Source organism: Tinamus guttatus, unplaced genomic scaffold, assembly GCF_059628265.1.
Source record: "Tinamus guttatus ecotype Peru unplaced genomic scaffold, ASM5962826v1 Tinamus_guttatus_pri_ptg000914l, whole genome shotgun sequence".
In the NCBI taxonomy this organism is placed as follows: domain Eukaryota; kingdom Metazoa; phylum Chordata; class Aves; order Tinamiformes; family Tinamidae; genus Tinamus; species Tinamus guttatus.
The window spans coordinates 93,845-114,619 of NW_028289448.1; the positions used below are offsets into that span (position 1 = coordinate 93,845).

General features: G+C 68.9%; 4 protein-coding genes across 5 annotated transcripts; 1 reads left to right on the forward strand and 3 right to left on the reverse strand.

Annotated features, from left to right (window-relative positions):
• Positions 1 to 1,581: 1,581 nt before the first annotated feature.
• LOC104566680 (uridylate-specific endoribonuclease C-like) lies at positions 1,582 to 4,468 on the reverse strand. The gene is made up of 7 exons (XM_088537959.1): positions 4,402 to 4,468; positions 4,133 to 4,307; positions 2,957 to 3,159; positions 2,766 to 2,882; positions 2,581 to 2,687; positions 1,796 to 1,938; positions 1,582 to 1,721 (listed from the first exon to the last, which is right to left on the reverse strand). The coding sequence occupies exons 1-7, from the start codon at positions 4,466 to 4,468 to the stop codon at positions 1,607 to 1,609; spliced, it is 927 nt and encodes a 308-aa protein (XP_088394085.1). The 3' UTR covers positions 1,582 to 1,606.
• A 1,115-nt stretch (positions 4,469 to 5,583) lies between these two features.
• Positions 5,584 to 17,873, forward strand: TSPAN31 (tetraspanin 31). Of its 2 annotated transcripts, XM_088537967.1 has the most exons (7): positions 5,584 to 5,646; positions 6,432 to 6,599; positions 7,344 to 7,424; positions 8,271 to 8,411; positions 8,481 to 8,609; positions 8,691 to 8,781; positions 17,859 to 17,873. In XM_088537967.1, exons 1-6 carry the CDS (start codon positions 5,584 to 5,586, stop codon positions 8,763 to 8,765), a joined length of 657 nt encoding a protein of 218 aa, XP_088394093.1. In that variant the 3' UTR covers positions 8,766 to 8,781; positions 17,859 to 17,873. The 2 variants fall into 2 exon arrangements, with proteins under 2 accessions (XP_088394093.1, XP_088394092.1); XM_088537966.1 differs by lacking the exon at positions 17,859 to 17,873 and having other exon boundaries at positions 8,691 to 8,811.
• Positions 9,782 to 11,626, reverse strand: CDK4 (cyclin dependent kinase 4). The gene is made up of 7 exons (XM_088537965.1): positions 11,369 to 11,626; positions 11,159 to 11,294; positions 10,919 to 11,086; positions 10,376 to 10,485; positions 10,200 to 10,250; positions 9,990 to 10,125; positions 9,782 to 9,881 (listed from the first exon to the last, which is right to left on the reverse strand). Exons 1-7 carry the CDS (start codon positions 11,584 to 11,586, stop codon positions 9,789 to 9,791), a joined length of 912 nt encoding a protein of 303 aa, XP_088394091.1. The 5' UTR covers positions 11,587 to 11,626; the 3' UTR covers positions 9,782 to 9,788.
• CYP27B1 (cytochrome P450 family 27 subfamily B member 1) lies at positions 14,062 to 20,122 on the reverse strand. Its single transcript, XM_088537964.1, has 9 exons — positions 20,007 to 20,122; positions 18,700 to 18,890; positions 16,831 to 17,027; positions 15,812 to 16,012; positions 15,570 to 15,733; positions 15,327 to 15,493; positions 14,573 to 14,654; positions 14,277 to 14,474; positions 14,062 to 14,192 (listed from the first exon to the last, which is right to left on the reverse strand). Exons 1-9 carry the CDS (start codon positions 20,082 to 20,084, stop codon positions 14,079 to 14,081), a joined length of 1,392 nt encoding a protein of 463 aa, XP_088394090.1. The 5' UTR covers positions 20,085 to 20,122; the 3' UTR covers positions 14,062 to 14,078.
• Positions 20,123 to 20,775: the final 653 nt, after the last annotated feature.

The window sequence follows — 20,775 nt, forward strand, 5'->3', positions numbered from 1 at the left end:
GCTGCAGGGACACGCTGGGGACACGTGTGTGGCTGTGCACATGCAGCCATGCACTGGATAGGGACATGCTGGAGTCATGCACCACTGCAGGGACACGCAGGAGACATGCATGTGACCGTGCACATGCAGCCATGCACTGGATAGGGACACGCTGGGGTCATGCACAGATGCAGGGACACACTGGGGACACGCGTGTGGCCGTGCACTGGATAGGGACATGCTGGGGACACTCGTGTGGCCATGCACATCATGTTGGGGTCATGCACCGCTGCAGGGACACGCTGGGGACACACATGTGCCCATGCACATGCAGCCGCACACTGGATAGGGACATGCTAGGGTCATGCACGGCTGTAGGGACACCCTGGGGACATACATGTGGCCATGCACATGCAGCCGCACGCTGGATAGGGACGTGCCAGGGACACGCACCGCTGCAGGGACATGCTGGGGACACGCATGTGGCCGTGCACATGCAGCCACACACTAGATAGGGACATGCTGGGGTCATGCACTGCTGCAGGGACACGCTGGGGACACGCATGTGGCCGTGCACATGCAGCCATGCACTGGATAGGGACATGCTGGGGTCATGCACCGCTGCAGGGACACACTGGGGACACGCATGTGGCCATGCACATGCAGCCATGCACTGGATAGGGACACGCCAGGGACATGCACAGCTGCAGGGACACGCGGGGGACACGTGTGTGGCTGTGCACATGCAGCCACACACTAGATAGGGACATGCTGGGGTCATGCACTGCTGCAGGGACACCCTGGGGACACGTGTGTGGCTGTGCACATGCAGCCATGAACGGGATAGGGACATGCTGGGGTCATGCACAGCTGCAGGGACACCCTGGGGACACGTGTGTGGCCGTGCACATGCAGCCATGCACTGGATAGGGACATGCTGGGGTCATGCACCGCTGCAGGGACACCCTGGGGACACGTGTGTGGCCGTGCACATGCAGCCATGCACTGGATAGGGACATGCTGGGGTCATGCACAGCTGCAGGGACACCCTGGGGACACGCGTGTGGCTGTGCACGCTCAGCCATGCATGAGATAGGGACACACCAGGGCCATGCATCACTGCAAGGACACGTGTGTGACCATGCACATGCAGCCATGCACTGGATAGGGACACGCCAGGGACACGCACAGCTGCAGGGACACGCTGGGGACACACATGCGGCCGTGCACATGCAGCCATGCACTGGATAGGGACACGCCAGGGCCATGCATCACTGCAAGGACACGTGTGTCACCATGCACACACAGCCATGCACCGGCTGGGGACACACGTGCGGCCACGCATTGCCGCAGGGACACGTGTGGCCATTCACACACAGCCATGCACCGGTTGGGGACACCGCGATGGCACTGGGGCCAGGCCACAGCATCTGGACCTCGGGTGCACCCCAGGTGCACCCCATTGGATATGGGGACACAGGACAGCCGTGTCCCCTCCCCGTCCCCACCGCGGAGCCAGGAGGAAACAACCTCCCCCGTCGGCGCCCGCCGCTTCCTGCCCGCGCCGAGCGGAGCGGCACCCACGGCACCGGCAGCGGCGACGCTTTATTGTCCCCAAGGGGACACGTCAGGGGCTCGCGGGGTACGCGGAGGCCACGAAGCGCTGGCCGTCCCCGTAGAAGGAGCTGGTCCAGGAGTAGGTCTGGATGCGGGCGGCTTCGCCCCCCAGGCTCACGCGGCACCTGCGGGGACACGCGGTGACACAGGGACCCCCGGGCGCGGGGTCCGCGGCCACCCGTCCCCAAATGGCACTCACAGCTGGTCCGGGCGGGCTTTGAAGCACAGGGTGTAGAGGGCCAGGTCGAATTCCGGGCTGGAGCCCAGCAGGATGGAGCCGACGCTCTTGAGGTAGCCGCTCCAGCGGAACTGCAGGGCCAGCACGTCGGGGAAGGACGTCCACTGCGGGCAGGGGGACGCTGGGGACGGCCGCGGGGCGCAGCGAGGACGGGGGGGACCCTCCGTCCCTTCCCGGGACCCCCAGGGACAGGCAGGTGGTGACAGGGACCCCGAGGGGACCCTGGGGATCCCTTGGGAATGGCCGGGAGAAATGGGGTCCCTGGGGTCATTCATTCATTAGGGACCTTGGGGATCCCTTGGGAATGGCCGGGGGAAACGGGGTCCCTGGGGACATTTGTTCATTAGGGACCCTGGGGATCCCTTGGGAATGGCTGGGGGAAATGGGGACATTCATTCATTAGGGACCCTGGGGATCCCTTGGGAATGGCCGGGAGAAATGGGGTCCCTGGGGACATTCGTTCATTAGGGACCTGGGGGATCCCTTGGGAATGGCCGGGGGAAACGGGGTCCCTGGGGACATTCGTTCATTAGGGACCTGGGGGATCCCTTGGGAATGGCCGGGGGAAATGGGGACATTCATTCATTAGGGACCCTGGGGATCCCTTGGGAATGGCCAGGGGAAACGGGGTCATTCATTCAATAGGGACCCTGGGGATGGCCGTAGGGGGACACAGGGACACCCATGGTGGGACATAGGCGCCGGGGAGCCGTGTCCCCTCCGGGGTGCCGTGTCCCCGCACTCACGGGCCCGTCGTAGCTGTAGCTCAGGTAGTTGAGCTCTCCCGACTTCTCCAGCTCGTAGAGCTGCACCCAGCTGTGGCAGCCGGACACCTTCCCGTTCTTGATCTCCCCTGGGCACAGCGAGGGACAGGGTGACACGTCCGCCCCCCCGGCGTCCCCATGTCCCCACCCCGTCCATCCCGGGCTACCGTGGAAGACGTGCTCGAAGCCGGAGGAGTCGAGCGCGGCGCCGCCGGAGCGCGAGTACATCCCGAACCACATGTCCTTGAGGTCCGTCCGGAACGCGGCCGCCGACGGGTACAGCCCTGGGGACATCACGATGCCGTGGGGTCCCAAACCCCGGCAGCGCCAGCCCCACAGCGTCCCCACCGTCCCCTACCCTTGGCGAGGAAGAAGTTGGTGAGTGTGGCCATGACGGGCGTCGCGAAGACGGCGGCCAAGAACTCCTCTTCCTCCCGCTCCTCCTCGGACGTCACCGTCTCGCTCTGGCCCGTCATCCGCTCGTAGTTGTCCAGGAGGGCCAGGAAGCGGGAGAAGGTGGCCTTGGAAAAGAGCTCGGCCTCCGCCACGTGCTGGAAGAGCCTGGGAATGCGCGGAGCAGGTGGATATGGGATGGATGAAGGGAAACGGACAGGAGGGGGAAGGACAGAGAGATGGACAGGCATGGATGGAGGAGGGATGGACGGATAGATGGACGGATGGACGGATAGATGGAGGGATGCATGGGTGGATGGATGGATAGGTAGGTAGATAGACAAACAGATAGGTAACCAGTTAGATGTTTGGAGGAGGGATGGATGGATGGATGGACAGATAGATGGAGGGATGGATGGATGGATGGATGGGTAGGTAGATGGACAGACAGACAGATAGGTAACCAGTTAGATGTTTGGAGGAGGGAGGGATGGATAGATGGATGGATGGATGGATGGGTGGATGGATGGATAGGTAGGTAGGTAGACAGACAGGTAACCAGTTAGATGTTTGGAGGAGGGATGGACAGATAGATGCATGGATGGACGGATAGATGGAGGGATGGACGGACAGATGGATGGATGGATGGATGGATGGATGGATGGATGGATGGATGGATAGGTAGGTAGATGGACAGACAGACAGACAGGTAACCAGTTAGATGTTTGGAGGAGGGATGGACGGATAGATGGATGGATGGACGGATAGATGGATGGACGGATGGATAGACGGATGGATGGATGGATAGATAGGTAGGTAGATAGACAGACAGATAGGTAACCAGTTAGATGTTTGGAGGAGGGATGGACGGATAGATGGATGGATGGACGGATAGATGCATGGATGGATAGGTAGGTAGATGGACAGACAGACAGACAGGTAACCAGTTAGATGTTTGGAGGAGGGATGGATGGATAAATGGATGGATGGACAGATAGATGGAGGGATGGATGGATGGGTGGATGGATGGATAGGTAGGTAGGTAGGTAGACAGACGGATAGGTAACCAGTCAGAGGGACAGATGGGTGGACAAACCCAGACGGGACGGATGACCCAAAGGACCCCCCCACCACCGGGCACCTGTGGGAGGCGAAGTCGGCGCCGGCGCTGGCCTCGGCGCTGGTGACTTGGTGCTGCAGGTCGACCACGACGTCCCCGCGGGCCGCCCGGTTCCCGTCGGCCGCGTAGAGCCGCTCCGAGAGCTCCAGGAGCTCCTGGTCCGAGACGGCGGCGTCGAGCTGGGCCCGCGGGCGCGCTGGCGGGAGAGGGCACGCGGTGACATCCCGGGGACGCGGTGACGTCCCGGGGACGCGGTGATGTCCACAGGACCCCCCCGGCCGCCCGCTCACCCCAAAAGGCCGCGTGGCCGAGGCAGGGCAGGAGGCAGAGCAGCCCCAGCGCCGCCGTGGCCGCCATGGCTCCCCCGGCCGCGCGGTCCGCGCCGGCCCCTTTATATCGCGCCGCTATCGCGGCCGATAGCGCCCCAAGGACGGGGACGGGGCCCCCCGCGCTCTTATCAGCGGGGGCGGTTTAATGTTTATGGGACCAAATGGGGCTTTCCCAGAGCCTGGACGGGGGGGACGGGTGGATGGGGAAGGGGGGGGGCCGTGTCCCGTATCCCGCTCTGGGGGTCCAGGATGGGTGATGGGGCTTTCGGGCGGGATGTTGGGGGGCTTTGGGGGGTGATGGGGGCCCTGGGGGCTCCATAGGGTCTATAGGGGGGATATAGGGGGGTCTGCTGAGGTTATGGGGGCACCCAGACACATGCGGGGGGGCTGTAGCTGCAAGGAGGGGCAATAGGGGGTCCTTAAGGGGCTCTGGGGGGATTAGGTGGATGATGGAAGGCCATGGGGGCACCTAGGGTATATAGGGGTATATAGGGGAGTATGGGAGGGGGCTGGGTAGATCACGGGGCGGGGGGAATAGGAGAACCTAAGAGTATATAGGGGGCTACAGGGGGTTACAGGGAGGCTATAGGGGCACCTAAGGCTATATGGGAGGGGCATAGCAGGTGTTTGGGAGATTATGAGGGGGTCATGGAGGCACCTAAGTGTATATGGGGGTATAGGGGACCATAGGGCAGTGCGGAGTGGGGGCCATGGGGGGCACCAAAGGGGCTGTGGGGAAAGGGACCTGGGGCACACAAGGCACAACAGGGGCTATAGGGGGCTCTGGAGGGCACCAGGGCCCATAGCGGGGCCCGGTGGCACTCGTGGGGCCGGGGGGATCGCTGCTCCACGCGGGCCACCCCCCAACACCGCCCACGGGGCAACCCCCCACGCGGGCACTTCCGCCCGGCGGCGACGGCGGCGTCAGGGCGCGCGGCGCGCATGCGCGGCGCCGCGGCGGGCGCGCTTCCGCCCGCGCTCCCCGTCCGCGCAGGCGCGGCGGCGGCGCAGGCGCGGCGCGGCGGGCGTGGCGCGCAGGCGCAGCGCGGCCCTGCGCTGGGATTTAAAGGGGCCGGAGCGGCGGGGCCGTCCTTGCCCCCCCCACCCCCCCGGGTGTCCCCCGCCCCGGCTCCGCTCCCCATCATGGTGTGCGGAGGCTTCGCCTGCTCCCGCAACGCCCTCTGCGCCCTCAACGTGGTCTACGTGGTGAGCGGGGCGGGGGGGCCCCGGCAACCCCCCCCACCTTGGGGGAGGGCTGCGAGGGGCGGGGGGGACCCCCGGGGGGCTTATTTGGGGGGGGGGGGGCAGGAGCTGCACGATGGGGGGGGGCAGGAGCCCCACGCTGTAGTGGAGGGGGAGGGGGGGGACACGGTTGTCACTGTCCCCCCCCCCCCCCAGCTCCGGCCTAGGGGGACACAGAGGGGCTCGGGGCAACACGGCGGGGGGGGGGGGGGGACAGTGACGTCACGCGAGTCACGTAATGTCCCCCCCCCCCTTCTCGGGCCGTGTCCCCAAACTGTCCCTGCCCGAATCAGCCCCTGGGGGGGGATCTGGGCTTGGTGGGGGGGGGGGGGGGGTTGGAGATTCCCCCCCCCCCCCCCCCCCCCCCCGCTTTTTTTGGTCCCTCTAATCTTTGGGGACAGGGCCGGGGAGGGGGGGGATGGCGACGCTTCCAGGAAGGGGCCCCGGAGCCTCCAATAACGGAGCAGCCGCTGCAGGGCCGGGCCCGGCCCCTCATCCCATTGAGGGGCACGTGGACCCCCCCAAATCCACCCCCTACCCCCCAAATCCACCCCCAACCCTCCTCCTCCCGCCGCTTCCCCTGCTCTGGTGCCCCCCATTCCCTCCCTTTGCCCTCGGAGCGGCGGGGGGGCCCCCCCATTCCAAGCAGATCCGCCCTTGGAATCTCCATCCGACCCCCCCGGTGCCTCCCGCATGGGAAAAGGAGGCCGGGGGGGCCGCGGTTGATGCCCCCACCCCAAATCCCGCAGCTCGTGGGGCTGCTCCTCATCGGCGTGGCCGCGTGGGGCAAGGGCTTCGGCATCGTCTCCAGCATCCACATCATCGGCGGCGTCATCGCCGTGGGCTTCTTCCTGCTGCTCATCGCCATCGTGGGCCTCGTCGGGGCCGTCCACCACCACCAGGTCCTGCTCTTCTTCGTATCCTTGGCCTCAAAGGCGGCGCGAGCCGGGGGGCGGTGGCACGGGGGACATTGCAGAGCCACCGCTGGGGGTGGGCGCCCCCATATCCCGCAGCTCCCATCCGTAGCCTTCGGCGAAACCCCCTTTTCCAGCTTGTCCCCCTTGTCCAACATTTGGACGCCCCCTGCTTGGGGGTCCCCCCTGCAAAAATGCAGCTTTTGGGCCACCCCGATGGGTCCTGGGCACCCAGGTGGCCCCGGGCTGGGAGCTGCCACCGTCACGAGCCCTGGCGGTTCCGCTTCCCCTGTGGAAAGGGAGGCGGAAGGGAAAGTACAGCCTGACGGTAACACCCTGTCCGACTGTGACCTCGCGACCGCCGGTGACCTGTCAGGACACTGTGACAACCGCTAAGGGACCCTATGGGGCACAGAGACCCTCGGGAGCAGCCGTGACACCGTCCTTGGCCACTCAAGGCCACCGAGGACACTTGTCCTGGCCTGTGTGGCACAGGTGACCTCAACACAAGAGGCTGTGCCAGCGTCACAGGCCCTTAACGTAGGGAGATGTCCCAACCACGAGCGATGGGGGGACACCAACGGAGGCGTTGGAGATGTGGCATGGCAGTGCCACCAGCAGTGCCATGGGAGAGTGTCCTGGGGACACAGGAGCACCCCAGTGGGGATGGGGGGATCATGGGGATTCCCCGGATCCCAATGGGAGCCCCACGGAGGGTCCCGGTGGCCTTGACTCCAGCCTCCCCAGTACATGATCATCCTGGGCCTCGTCTTCATCGTCCAGTTCGGCGTGTCCTGCTCCTGCCTGGCCATTAACAGGAGCCGCCAGGTGAGTGTCACAGAATCACAGAACGCTGAAGGTTGGAAGGGACCTCTAGGGATCACCCAGTCCAACCCCTGCACACGCAGGGTCACCTAGAGCACGTGGCACAGGACTGCGTCCAGGCGGGTTTGAAGATCTCCAGAGAAGGAGACTCCACAACCTCTCTGGGCAGCCTGTTCCAGTGCTCTGGCACCCTCACTGGGAAGGGATTTTTCCTTAAGTTCCTATGGAACTTTTGGGGCTTCAGTTTGTGGCCATTTCCTCTAGTTGTGTCGGTGCCACCAGTGCAAAGAGGCCGCCCCATCCTCCTCACTGCCTCCCTTGAGGTACTTCTAGACACTGCTCAGGTCCCCTCTCAGCCTTCTCTTCTCCAGCTGAACAGGCCCAGCTCCCTCAGCCTCTCCTCACAGGGCAGATGTTCCAGGCCCCTGATCATCCTCGTAGCCCTGCGCTGGCCTCTCTCCAGCAGCTCCACATCCCTCTTGTCCTGTGGAGCCCAGAACTGGACACAATCCTGCAGATGTGGCCTCAGCAGGGCTGAGCAGAGGGACAGGATCCCCTCGACCTGCTGGAGACTCTTCCTGATGCCCCCCAGGATCCCATTGGCCTCCTTGGCCACGAGGGCACCTGCTGCCTCATGGTCACCTTGTCACCCACCGCGACACCCAGGTCCCTCTCCGCAGAGTGTCCCCCTGTCACCTGCGGCCAGCGTGTCACGTCCCCAGCACGGGGGACACCCAAAGGGGGGGACTCCTCGCGCCGCCTCCAGCAGGTGCCACCCCCCTATGCTGCCACCGTGTCCCCGTCCCCTCTGTGCACCGGGGGGGCTCAGGGTGTCCCCCCCACGCGCAGGAGGGGCTGTTCAGCTCCACGTGGCCCATCCTGAGCAACAAGACCAAGACGGAGCTGGAGAAGAACCTGGACTGCTGCGGGCTGCTCAACAGCACCGCCGACTTCCACACCTTCCAGGCCGAGTTCGGCGTGTGCCCCGCGGTGAGTGGGGGTCCCGGGGGGACCGTGGGGGACACCGGGACACCCGGGTCACGTTGCCACCCCCTGCAGAAGTGCAAGACCCTCCTGGGCAAGGACCCCCGCGCGCGCTGCCTCACGTGCGGCGAGAAGATGCTGCAGCACTCGGACGAGGCGCTCAAGATCCTGGGCGGCGTCGGCCTCTTCTTCAGCTTCACGGAGGTGACGGGGGGGACGCGGGGGACACCGGGTGCCCATGGCATGGGGGGACCTGGCCCTGATTGTCCCCTCTGCCCCCCGCAGATCCTGGGCGTGTGGCTGGCCATGCGGTACCGCAACCAGAAGGACCCCAGAGCCAACCCCAGCGCCTTCCTATAGGGCTGGAGGGGACCCTGTCCCCTCTGTCCCCCGAGCCGTGGGGCGCACGTGCCACCCCCGGAGCCGCTGACCGGCCCCGCTGCCGCATGAAGCCTCCGGCACGTGGCCCCCCAAGGGACACAGGGGGTGGCACCCGGGGTGGCCGTGGACCCCGATGGCCCTCGGGGTGGCCCCCCTTGTGCCCCCCCCCAGCCCCGTGCATGCTGGGAAGGGGGGGGAGCAGCCCCCACAAAGCACCTTGCTGTCCCCCCCGGGGCTGGCCCTGTCCCCTGGGGCTGGCCCTGTCCCCTGTGTGTCCCCCCACCCCAGCCTGGCACTGGGGGGGTGCCCAGGGCAGCCGGGTGCCCCTGACCCCTTTGTCCCCTCCACCTCTGTCCCCTGTGTGACAGGGGGGTGGCAGCAGTGCCCCCCGTCCCCCCCAGCCCGCCCACTGCCACCGTAGGGACGTCCCCGTGTCCGCGACAGTTCAAATAAAGGCCGTTCAGCGACGCTGCCTCTGCTTATTATGGGGTGGGCTGCTCCTCCCCCCCCCCCCCCCCCCCATGTCACCCCGACACACAAGACCTGGGGGGGGGGGGGGGCCGAGCCAGGTGACAACGCGGGCGGGGGGGGACCAGGCCACCCTGGCCCTTTATTGGGACCATCGGGGTCCAGAACCGGGGTCCAGAACCACCCAACACCCCCCACACACACACTAAATCCCCATAAATAGCACAAGGTGCCCCCAGCCGGGGGGGGGGACACGGCATCACGGGGGGGGCTCCCTGTCCCCCCCCCGTGCGAGCAGAGCACCAGTGCCAGGGAGCCGCCTCGTCCCTCGCACGCGACTCGCACGAGCCCCCCGGGGGCCACCAGTAGCCAGGGGGGGGGCCACCAGTAGCCAGGGGGGGCCACCAGTAGCCAGGGAGGGCACAGGGTCCCGCTGCCCCCCCCTGCCCCAGGGACCCTGTTATTACACGAGGGTCTGACCCCCAAGTCCGTGAGCGCCGGGGGGGGCCCCCGTGCGGTCCCCCGGCCCCCCCGCTAGCCGTCGGTGGCCACCCGCTCCTGCAGGTAGCCGTGCCGCAGGGCGTCGTAGGCCGAGATGCGCTTGTAGGGGTTGAACGTCAGCATCTCCTGCGGGGGGGGGGGCAATTAACGAGCAATTAATGAACCGGAGCGGGGGGACACCCCTTGTGCACAGGGGGGGTCTGTCCCCTGGCTGTGACGTCCCCCCCCCCTCACCAGGAGCAGTTGGGTCCCCAGCGGCTCCATCTCAGGGACGAAGCCCTCGACGGGCTGGGGCGGGCGGGCGGCGAAGGCGCCGCGGGGCAGCGCCACGTCCAGCGGCCAGTCGTCCTCCACGGGCAGCCCGATCATGCTGGGGAGGGGACAGGGAGGGGACATCAGGCCACCCCCGCGTCCCCCATCCTCGTCCCATCCCCACGCACTTACTCGAAAATCTTGCCCAGCTGGTCGGCCTCGGAGTTACCGCAGAAAAGGGGCCTGTGGGGGACACGGGGGTGTCACCGCGGGGGACACGCCGCGGCCATCGCCCGTGGGTGTCACACGCCGCGGCCATCGCCCGTGGGTGTCACGCGGCCGTGACGCGGGGGACGCGGGTCGCTCACTTGCGCCGGAACATCTCGGCGAAGATGCAGCCCACGCTCCACATGTCCACGGGCGTCGCGTACGTCGACTGCAGCAGCACCTCGGGCGCGCGGTACCACAGTGTCACCACCTGCACGGGGACGGGGACAGCGTCGCCCTCCCGCCCGGGGGACACCCGGGCGCCCTGCGTTGGTGGCCACCCTGTCCCCCTCCCAGCCCTAGGGACACCCGGGCCTGGTGGCTCCCGCGTGGTCCTCTGAGCATCCCCAAACGTGGCCCCACGGTGGCCTCCGAGCCCCCGGGTCACCCCGACCTGCTGCTCCCTGGACTTGTGGCCGTGTGGGACCTGTGGCCACCCCAAACCGTGGCCACCCGGCTCCATGGCCACCTGAGTCCCAGAGCTGCCCGGATCTGTGGCCACCCATGGATTTGTGGTCACCAACCCCACGGCCACCAGCATCACGGCCCTTGGGCCACCCAAGCCCCACCACGCTGGCATCTGTGGCTACTCAGGGACACAGCCCCGTGGCCCTGCAGCCCCCCAACGTCCCCAATTCACCCACCACGGGGGTCAGGGCCATCTGGCAGCTGTAGATGCGGGCCAGGCCGAAGTCGGCCAGCTTGACCTGCCCGCTGCTGGTCACCAGGATGTTCTCGGGCTTGAGGTCCCGGTGGACGATGCAGTTGGAGTGCAGGAAGTCGAGGCCGCGCAGGAACTGCCGCATGAGGTCCTGGAGCGCCGGCGACGCCGGCGTGAGCGTCCCCGCGGCCGCCGCGGTCCCCCCGCCCCGTCCCGCGCCCACCTTGATGGTGTCGAGCGGCAGCCCCGGCGCGGGCGCCTTGTCCAGGTAGGTCTTGAGGTCCTGGTCCACGTGCTCGAACACCAGCGTCACCTTGGTCTCGCGCTCCGTCCGCGCCGTGGCACACACGTCCATGAGGCTGCGCGAAGGGGACCGGGACGGTTGCGGCGGCGGCCTCGGCGGGGGGTCCCGGCGGCGCCCGCGGGGACTCACCGCACGATGTTGGGGTGGTCGAAGTGCTCGAGGCGCTTGAGCAGGGCCACCTCGCGCACGGTGCTCAGCGGCAGCCCGTTCTCCGTCGTCTGCACCCGCACGTTCTTGAGCGCCACGAACTTGCCGCTCTGCAGGTCCCGCGCCTTGTACACGGTGCCGTAGGCGCCCACGCCGATCTCGGCCACCGGCTCGTACTGCGCCCGCACCTCCTTGGCCATCCCGGCGCCGCCGCCGCGCCGGCCCCCGGCGCCCTGCGGCACCCGCCGAGCGGCACCGGGGTCACCCCGCGCGACGGGGGAGCACCCTATGGCACCCTGCAGCCCCCAGCGCCTCTAGATGCCCAGTTTGGATGGGGTCCCAGCACCCGGCGCCGTGGGGACACCCAAGGCCAGGTCCCCACAGCCCAGCGACCAGCTTGGACGGGGTCACAGCACCCGGCACCGTGGGGACACCCAAGGCCATCTCCCCGCACCCCAGGGACCAGCTCGGATGGGGTCACAGCACCCTGGGGACACCCAAGGCCACCTCCCCGCACCCCAGGGACCAGCTCGGACGGGGTCACGGCACCCTGGGGACACCGAAGGCCAGGTCCCCGCACCCCAGGGACCAGCTCGGATGGGGTCACGGCACCCTGGGGACACCGAAGGCCAGGTCCCCGCGCCCCAGCGACCAGCACCCTATGGCACCCTGCACCATGGGGACACCTAAGGCCACCTCCTCGCACCCCGCGCCGTGGAGACACCCAAGGCCAGGTCCCCGCACCCGAGGGACCAGCACCCTATGGCACCCTGCACCGTGGGGACACCCAAGGCCAGGTCCCCGCGCCCCAGGGACCAGCTCGGATGGGGTCACAGCACCCTGCACCGTGGGGACACCCAAGGCCACCTCCTCGCACCCCGCGCCGTGGGGACACCCAAGGCCAGGTCCCCGCACCCCAGGGACCAGCTCGGATGGGGTCACAGCACCCTGGGGACACCGAAGGCCAGGTCCCCGCGCCCCAGGGACCAGCACCCTATGGCACCCGGCGCCATGGGGACACCGAAGGCCAGGTCCCCGCACCCCAGGGACCAGCTCGGATGGGGTCACAGCACCCTGCACCGTGGGGACACCCAAGGCCACCTCCCCCGCACCCCAGGGACCAGCTTGGAGGGGGTCACAGCACCCTGGGGACACCCAAGGCCAGGTCCCCGCGCCCCAGGGACCAGCACCCTATGGCACCCTGCAGCTCCCGGCACCCCAAGGGACCTCACAGATCTCCGGCCCCATGGGTGCCCCCCCGGCCCGAAGCCTCTGCTGCTTCTCAGCCCCCCCCAACACCCCCCCTCCCAGCGACACTCGTGGGACGTGACCGGGAGGGTCCCCTCGTGCAAGGGGCCGGTGCACGAGGAAACGCGCGTGCAAAGGCCGCAGGGGGAGCGTGCAAGGCGCTCGTGCCACGCGCGCACGGGGAACCCCGCGCGTGCCCCGGGGCTCGTGCAAGGGGCTGCGCCGCGTGCACCGGGAGCGCTCGTGCAAAGCGCCCGTGCAAGGGGCCCGTGCAAGTGGCCGCGCTCGTGCAAGGCGCCCGTGCAAGGGCCTCCCCCCCCGCTCCGGCTCCCGTTACCGGATCCCGGGACTCACCCGAGCAGCAGCGCGCGCGGCCCGCGGGTCTCGCGGCGGGGCCCGGGCCGGGGGCGGGGTTGGAGGACCGGAACCAGCGAGACGGGCCGGCCGGAAGGGCTTGGAGGGGGGAGGGGAGGGAGCCGGACGCCTGGGCCCCTCGGTTTTGTTGGGGGCGGGGGGGGGGGTCGCTGCTGGGGCCGGTTCGCGGGCGGCAGCCCCGGGTGCCGCGTTCCCTCCTCCCGCCCCGGATGCTCCGACCCCCACCCGGGATCCCCGGTTTGGGCGGGGGGGGGGAGCCGCCCCCGGCCGGACTCGAACCCGCGGGACCGGAGCGACCGCGAAGGCTGCGCCCCCCCCCCCCCCACGCCCCCTCCCGAGGTGGGGGGGGCGGGTCTCAGTGTGGAGGGACGGGGGGAACCGGGACCCCCCCCGGGACCCCCAGCTTGGGCGCTGCCCCCCCCCCAAAACCGGAGGGGGATCCCCCGGTGTCCCCGTGTGTCCCCCCCCCCACCCGTGTCCCCCCACCCGTGTCCCCCCTGCCCCTCCCCGCGGGCCGTCCCCGTCGCGCGGGCCCTGTCCGTGGTGCTGAAACGGCCCCGGCGGCGACCGCGGGGGACAGCGGGACCCGGACAGGGGACACGGTGGGGGGGTTGAGGAACCGGGACCCCCCCCCCGGGACCGGGACCGACGCTGTACCCAGAATGGGGGGGTTTGGGCCGCACATCTGGCTCCAGATGTGCACCCCCCCCCCCCCCCGCAGCTGGGCACCGCGCCAGCCCCCCCCGCACCGGGTCACCGCGCTCGGCGACCCCGGGGGTCCAGAGTCCCCAGCGATGACGTCAGCGCCTCGACCCCCCACCGCGGCGGGGGGGGGGAGAGGGGAACCCCCCCCCAGCAGCAGCGCTCCCGGCTCCGTCCAAACCCGGTTATTATTTATTATAAATAAAACTTTAACCTCCCACCCCCCGCAGCCTCCTGCGGCGTCGGGAACACGGATGCACCATCCCGGTGGGATGTGGGGGCCGACAGGGAGGAGAAGGGGGGGGGTCCCCATCCAAGCAATAAATAGGGGGTGTGTGGGGGGGTCCGAAGGGCCGGGGGGGGCCGCTCAGCGGCTCAGGAAGCGCAGGTTGATGTCGGCCGCGGGCACGAGCAGCGTCCGCGTCATGGGCCGCACCGGGCGCCCGCCGGGCTCGGGCCGCACCTCGAAGCGCCGCAGGATCTGCAAGGGGTGGATGGGAGGGATGAGACACCCCGCGAGGGGACATTGGGGACATTGGGGACACTGGGGACGGTCCGTGCCCACCTGCGCCAGCGCCAGGTGGATCTCGAGCTCGGCGACGCGGCGGCCCACGCAGCTGCGCTTGCCCACGCCGAAGGGCAGCGAGGCGAAGGGGTGCCGGGGCGGCGCGCGGCGCAGCCAGCGCTCCGGCCGGAACGCCTCCGGCGCCGGGAAGAGGCGCCCGTCGCGGGACGTGGCGTAGTGACACAGCGTGATGAGGGTCTGCGGGGGGGGGGGGGACACAACGGGGCTGACACCGTGGGGACGGGGTCACCTCCCATCGTGTGACACTGCTGGAGTGTCCTCCCCATCCCACGCACCTTGCGCGGGATCACGTAGTCCCCCACGCGGATGTCGCGGTCCGAGATGACGCGGGCGTTGCCGGGGATGACGGGGTACAGCCTGGCGGGGGGGGGGACACGGCCGGAGCCCGTGAGGCTGGGGGGGCACCGGGATGCGCACGGCGGATTCCAGCCCCCCCCCGCCCCAGGACTCGAGTTCCGGATCCCAAGGATTGAGGTTGCGTCCCCCAGGATGGAAGTTTCGAGTCCAAAGAGGACACGAATTTGTGTCAAACAGGGTTCAAGCCCCACTAGGACACAAAGTGGAGACCCCCCAAGGATGCGATTTCAAGTCTCCCAGGACACAAGTCTGAGCCCCCCAAGGATGCAAATTTGAGACCCCTCCAGGATCTAAGTTTGAGCCCCATCAGGATATGAGTTTGAGCCCCCGCAGGACACCAGCCGCAGCCCCAGGAGCGGAGCTGGAGCTGCAATTTCAAGTCTCCCAAGACACAAATCTGAGCCCCCCCAAGGATGTAAATTTGAGCCCCCCCCCCCAGGATCTAAGTTTGAGCCCCATCAGGATACGAATTTGAGCCCCCCAGGACACAAACTGGAGACCCCCAAGGATGCGATTTCAAGTCTCCCAGGACACAAGTCCAAGACCCCCAAGGATGCAAATTTGAGCCCCCCCAGGATCTAAGTTTGAGCCCCATCGGGATACGAGTTCGAGGCCCCCCCAGGACACCAGCCGGAGCCCCATAACGGAGCGGGAGCCGTTGTCGGCGCTCACCGGAGCGTCTCCTTCACCACGGCCTTGAGCAGGGGCATGCGGGCGAGCTGCGCGGGCGCCGCGGCGCCGTCCCCCGGCGCCGCCGCCGCGATCTCGCGGTGCAGCGCGGCCTGCACCCCGGGGTGCCGCGCCAGCTCGTACAGGCTCCAGGACAGGGTGCTGGAGATCTGCGGGGCGGGCGCTGAGCGGGGGACGCCCACGCGATGCCACCGCCGCGTGGAGGGGACAAGGGGGGTTGCTCACCGTGTCCACGCCGGCCAGCAGCAGCTCGGTGACGTTGCCGTAGATGACCTTCATGGGCACCTTCTCGCGCGCCAGCTGCTCCGTGAGGAAGGGCGCCGGGGCCGGGTCGCCCCGCGAGAGCCGCTCGGCCGCCTCGGCCACGCGCCGGTCCACGTGGCCCTTGGCTGGGGGACACCCGGAGCACCATGAGCACCCGCCTCATGTCCCAGCCTGTCCCCTTCCTGGTGTCCCCGCGGCCCCACCGAAGGCGAACATGTAGTCCCAGGCCTCGCAGAAGGTCCTCCAGGGCTTGGGGAAGAGGCGGTGCAGCGCGCGGGGCATGGCCATGGTGAGCAGCGTCAACACGAACATGGTGTTGATGGAGCGGATGAAGGTCTCCGTGTCCCGCGGCACCTCCGGCTCCAGGCAGCCCAGGCGCGAGCCGAAGAGCACCGAGGAGATCCCTGTGGAGCAGGAGGTGGTTGGACACGGGCCATGGGATCATGGGATCGTGGGGACACGGGAGACGTTGAGGGCAGGAGGATCCAGGGAGAACACGAGTCTCCAGGACATGGGAGTCCCTGCAGGGATGTGGGTGGATACGGGTGGTCCTTGGGGGATATGGGACCACCCAGGGCCATAGGAGCCCTTGGAGGGACACAGGACTCCCTGGAAGGACATGGGAGTCCCTGCAAGGATGTGGATGGACACGGGTGGTCCTTGGGGACATTGGGAACACTGGGACATGGGACCACCCAGGGCCAAAGGGACACAGGACTCCCTGGAAGGACATGGGAGTCCCTGCAAGGATGTGGATGGACATGGGTGGTCCTTGGGGACATTGGGAACACTGGGACATGGGACCACCCAGGGCCAAAGGGACACAGGACTCCCTGGAAGGACATGGGAGTCCCTGCAAGGATGTGGATGGACATGGGTGGTCCTTGGGGACATTGGGAACATTGGGACATGGGACAACCCAGGGCCAAAGGGACACAGGACTCCCTGGAAGGACATGGGAGTCCCTGCAAGGATGTGGATGGACATGGGTGGCCCTTGGGGACATTGGGAACACTGGGACATGGGACAACCCAGGGCCAAAGGGACACAGGACTCCCTGGAAGGACATGGGAGAACCTGGAGATGTGGGAGCCCTTGGGGAAGACAGGGGACCTTGGGGGACACCAGGGGGCCATAGGGGACCCCAGGGGACCATAGGGGACCCCAGGGCAACACGGTTTAGCGCAGAGCTGCCGTGGGGACAGCGACGTCCCCAGCCCACCTTCCAGGCCGAACTTGTAGAACTCGGCGGCCACGTCGGGGACGAGGTGCTGGGGGTGGCGGTCGCGCTGGCGCTGCAGGCGCCGCAGCAGGTCGCTCACCACCGCGTCCAGGGCGCCCGCGTAGGCCTGGGCCGCGCGCGGCCGCAGCAGGTGCCGGCCCAGGAGGCTGCGCAGCCGCTGCCACTCCTCGCCCTCGCTGCGGGGGGGACGCGGCCGGTGGCACCGGTGGCACCGGGGACCGTGCACAAAAGCCACGCGAGGCGCCCGGGCGTGTGCGAGCCGCGCGGCGGGGACGCGCAGGGACACGCAGGGACGCGGGGGCGCCAGGGCGCAGCCGCCCGGGGCGGCCCGTGCGCCGGCACGTGCGGGGTCGGCGCCGCCGGTTACTCACGCGGCGCGGCCGGTGGCGGGGGCTGATTCACGCCTGAGTCACGGGAGCTCCCGGGGGGCCCTTCCCGGAATGGGGGGGGGACGGGGCCCCCCCGGTCCTGCCTGCACCCCCCCCCATGCCAGAGCAACCCCCCCGCCCCGTGCAGGGACCCATATCCACATGCTCCGACCCCGTGCTCAGCCCCACATCCCTGTGCATGGACCCCCAACCCCATGCATGGACCCCCAGCTCCCTTCACAGACCCCTATTCCCGTGCACGGACCCATATCTCCGAATACGGACCCGTATCTCCAAGTATGGACCCGTATCTCCGAGTATGGACCCATATCCCTGTGCACGGACCCCCAACCCCGCGTACAGCCCCCCAACTCCTTGCTCAGCCCCCTATCCACATGCACGGACCCATACGGGCCCCTAGTCCCATGTACAGCCCCCTGACGCCGTGTTCGGACCCCCTATACACCCGCACAGCCCCACAGCCCCCTGCCCAGCCCCACAGCCCCCTGCCCAGCCCCAGAGCCCCCTGCCCATCCCCACATTGCAGAGAACCGCTGCCCGCCGCCCCACAGACCCCTGCCCAGCCCCACGGCCCCCTGCCTGTCCCCACAGCCCCCTGATCGTCCCCACATTGCAGAGAACCCCTGCCCGCCGCCCCACAGCCCCCTGCCCAGCCCCACAGCCCCCTGCCCAGCCCCAGAGCTCCCTGCCCAGCCCCACGGCCCCCTGCCCTGCCCCACGGCCCCCTGCCCTGCCCCACAGCCCCCTGCCCTGCCCCAGAACCCCCTGCCCGTCCCCACATTGCAGAGAACCGCTGCCCGCCGCCCCACAGCCCCCTGCCTTGCCCCAGAGCTCCCTGCCCATCCCCACATTGCAGAGAACCGCTGCCCGCCACCCCACAGCCCCCTGCCCAGCCCCACAGCCCCCTGCCTGTCCCCACAGCCCCCTGACCGTCCCCACATTGCAGAGAACCGCTGCCCACCGCCCCACAGCCCCCTGCTCAGCCCCACAGCCCCCTGCCCATCCCCACATTGCAGAGAACCGCTGCCCGCCGCCCCACAGCCCCCTGCCCAGCCCCACAGCCCCCTGCCCGTCCCCACAGCCCCCTGCCCAGCCCCAGAGCCCCCTGCCTTGCCCCAGAGCCCCCTGCCCGTCCCCATATTGCAGAGAACTGCTGCCCACCGCCCCACGGCCCCCTGCCCGTCCCCACAGCCCCTTGCCCATCCCCACATTGCAGAGAACCGCTGCCCACCGCCCCACAGCCCCCTGCCCAGCCCCACATTGCAGAAAACCGCTGCCCGCCACCCCACAGCCCCCTGCCCTGCCCCACAGCCCCCTGACCATCCCCACATTGCAGAGAACCCCTGCCCGCCGCCCCACAGCCCCTGCCCAGCCCCACAGCCCCCTGCCCAGCCCCAGAGCCCCCTGCCCGTCCCCAGAGCCCCCTGCCCGTCCCCACATCGCAGAGCCCCGCACTCACGCGGTGAGCAGCCCGCACGCGTGCCCGCGCGCCGCCCGGTAGTCCTTCCAGGAGGAGAGGTGGGAGCGCACGGGGCAGGGCCCCTCCTGCCGCAGCACCTGCTCCACCAGCGCCGCGTCCGCCACGTGCACCGTGAGCAGCGGCCCGAACGCCGCCTTCCACACGGGCCCGTAGCGCGCGCGGCCCTCCAGCTGCGGGGACAGCGCCCGCGTCACCGCGCAGCCACCCCGAGGGCCCTCCGAGCACACCGTGGTGGCACCAGGGTCCCCTTTGTCCCCTCCAAACCCAGGCTGGTGGCCTCAGCCTCTTCCTGTCCCCTCCAGACCCACTGTGGTGACACCAGGGTCTCCATTGCCCCCTCCAAGCCCACCATGGTGGCCTCAGCTTCTCCCTATCCCCTCCAAGTCCACCGTAGTAGCACCAGGGTCCCCTTTGTCCCCTCCAAGCCCACTATGGTGGCACCAGGGTCCCCTTTGTCCCCTCCAAGCCCAGGCCGGTGGCACCAGCTTCTCCCTGTCCCCTCCAAGCCCACCATGGTGGCACCAGGGTCCCCTTTGTCCCCTCTAAGCCCAGGCTGGTGGCCTCAGCCTCTTCCTGTCCCTCCAAGCCCACTGTGGTGACACCAGGGTCTCCATTGCCCCCTGCAAGCCCACCATGGTGGCACCAGGGTCCCCTTTGTCCCCTCCAAGCCCACCATGGTGGCACCAGGGTCCCCTTTGTCCCCTCCAAGCCCAGGCTGGTGGCCTCAGCTTCTCCCTATCCCCTCCAAGTCCACCGTAGTAGCACCAGGGTCCCCTTTGCCCCCTCCGAGCCCACTATGGTGGCACCAGGGTCCCCTTTGTCCCCTCCAAGCCCAGGCCGGTGGCACCAGCTTCTCCCTGTCCCCTCCAAGCCCACCATGGTGGCACCAGGGTCCCCTTTGACCCCTCTAAGCCCAGGCTGGTGGCCTCAGCCTCTTCCTGTCCCTCCAAGCCCACTGTGGTGACACCAGGGTCTCCATTGCCCCCTGCAAGCCCACCATGGTGGCACCAGGGTCCCCTTTGTCCCCTCCAAGCCTAGGTTGGTGGCCTCAGCTTTTCCCTATCCCCTCCAAGCCCACCATGGTGGCACCAGGGTCCCCTTTGCCCACTCCGAGCTCACCATGGTGGCACCAGGGTCCCCTTTGTCCCCTCCAAGCCCAGGCCGGTGGCACCAGCTTCTCCCTGTCCCCTCCAGACCCACCGTGGTGGCAGCTGCTCCCCTGCCACCCCCCAGCCCCGGTTCCGGCTGCGGGTGCCCCCGGGTCGGGCCGGTACCGGTACCGGTACCTGCAGCTCGTGGAGGCGCCGCAGGCCCCCCCGGCACAGCAGCTCGTAGCCGAAGGCGGCGGGGCCGGGTCCTGGCATCTCGGCCAGGCCACGCGGCCGGCGGGTGACGGTGGTGGCAGCGGTGGCAGCGATGGCTTCGGTGGTGGCAGCGGCGGTGGCCGCCTGGCGCAGGCAGCGGCCCAGCAGGCTCTGGGGCATGGTGGGGGACACGGTGGGGGACACGGTGGGGGACACAAGGAGGGGACACAGGGAGGGGACACAGGGAGGGGGACACGCGGGGGGGGGGGACACGAAGCGGGGACGCGCCTCAACTGAGCGCGGCTGCCCCGGGGGGGGCACCTTTATAGGCACCCACGTGCACCGGGGCAGGCCCCGCCCCACCCGCCGAAACCCCGCCCCCTTTCTGCACAAACCCCGCCCACCAGGGCCCCGCGGCCCCGCCCCCCGGGGGGGTTATCGGGGCGGGGGGGGCGGCTCTAGTGGGGGGGTCTGCGGAGCGGGGACTGTCCCCGTGTCGGGGGGGGCTGCCCGGTGCCACCGGCCTCGGGGGGACCGGGGGGAGCCGGGGGGGCCCGGGGAGAAGGTGGCCCCCCCCCCCGCCATCACCCGCCCCTGGATTCTCGGGAATTACCGGCTTGCGACACAGGAAGCGGCGGGTGGAAAACACCCGCCACCCCCCCCCGGGCCAACGGGGAGCCGGGGGGGCCGCGGCGGCGGGGGGGCTTTCCGGGGCTCCCGTGGCGCCGGGATCCGGGATCCGCTCCCCCTT

Coding starts and splice junctions, on each gene's coding strand:
- CDK4 (XM_088537965.1), bottom strand. CDS start 11,586: ATGGCCAAGGAGGTGCGGGCGCAGTACGAGCCGGTGGCCGAGATCGGC. Junction 10,251..10,375: donor GCCGAGATGTTCCGGCGCAA/GTGAGCGACCCG, acceptor TGTCCCCCACAG/GCCCCTTTTCTGCGGTAACT. Junction 9,882..9,989: donor TGGGGACCCAACTGCTCCTG/GTGAGGGGGGGG, acceptor CCCCCCCCGCAG/GAGATGCTGACGTTCAACCC.
- TSPAN31 (XM_088537967.1), top strand. CDS start 5,584: ATGGTGTGCGGAGGCTTCGCCTGCTCCCGCAACGCCCTCTGCGCCCTC. Junction 6,600..7,343: donor ACCAGGTCCTGCTCTTCTTC/GTATCCTTGGCC, acceptor CAGCCTCCCCAG/TACATGATCATCCTGGGCCT. Junction 7,425..8,270: donor CCATTAACAGGAGCCGCCAG/GTGAGTGTCACA, acceptor CCCCACGCGCAG/GAGGGGCTGTTCAGCTCCAC.
- CYP27B1 (XM_088537964.1), bottom strand. CDS start 20,084: ATGCCAGGACCCGGCCCCGCCGCCTTCGGCTACGAGCTGCTGTGCCGG. Junction 18,891..20,006: donor GGCGCCTCCACGAGCTGCAG/GTACCGGTACCG, acceptor CTGTCCCCGCAG/CTGGAGGGCCGCGCGCGCTA. Junction 17,028..18,699: donor GCGTGCGGGCTGCTCACCGC/GTGAGTGCGGGG, acceptor TCCCCCCCGCAG/CGAGGGCGAGGAGTGGCAGC.
- LOC104566680 (XM_088537959.1), bottom strand. CDS start 4,468: ATGGCGGCCACGGCGGCGCTGGGGCTGCTCTGCCTCCTGCCCTGCCTC. Junction 3,160..4,132: donor GCCGACTTCGCCTCCCACAG/GTGCCCGGTGGT, acceptor GCGCATTCCCAG/GCTCTTCCAGCACGTGGCGG. Junction 1,939..2,580: donor GCTACAGCTACGACGGGCCC/GTGAGTGCGGGG, acceptor CCCTGCCCGCAG/TGGACGTCCTTCCCCGACGT.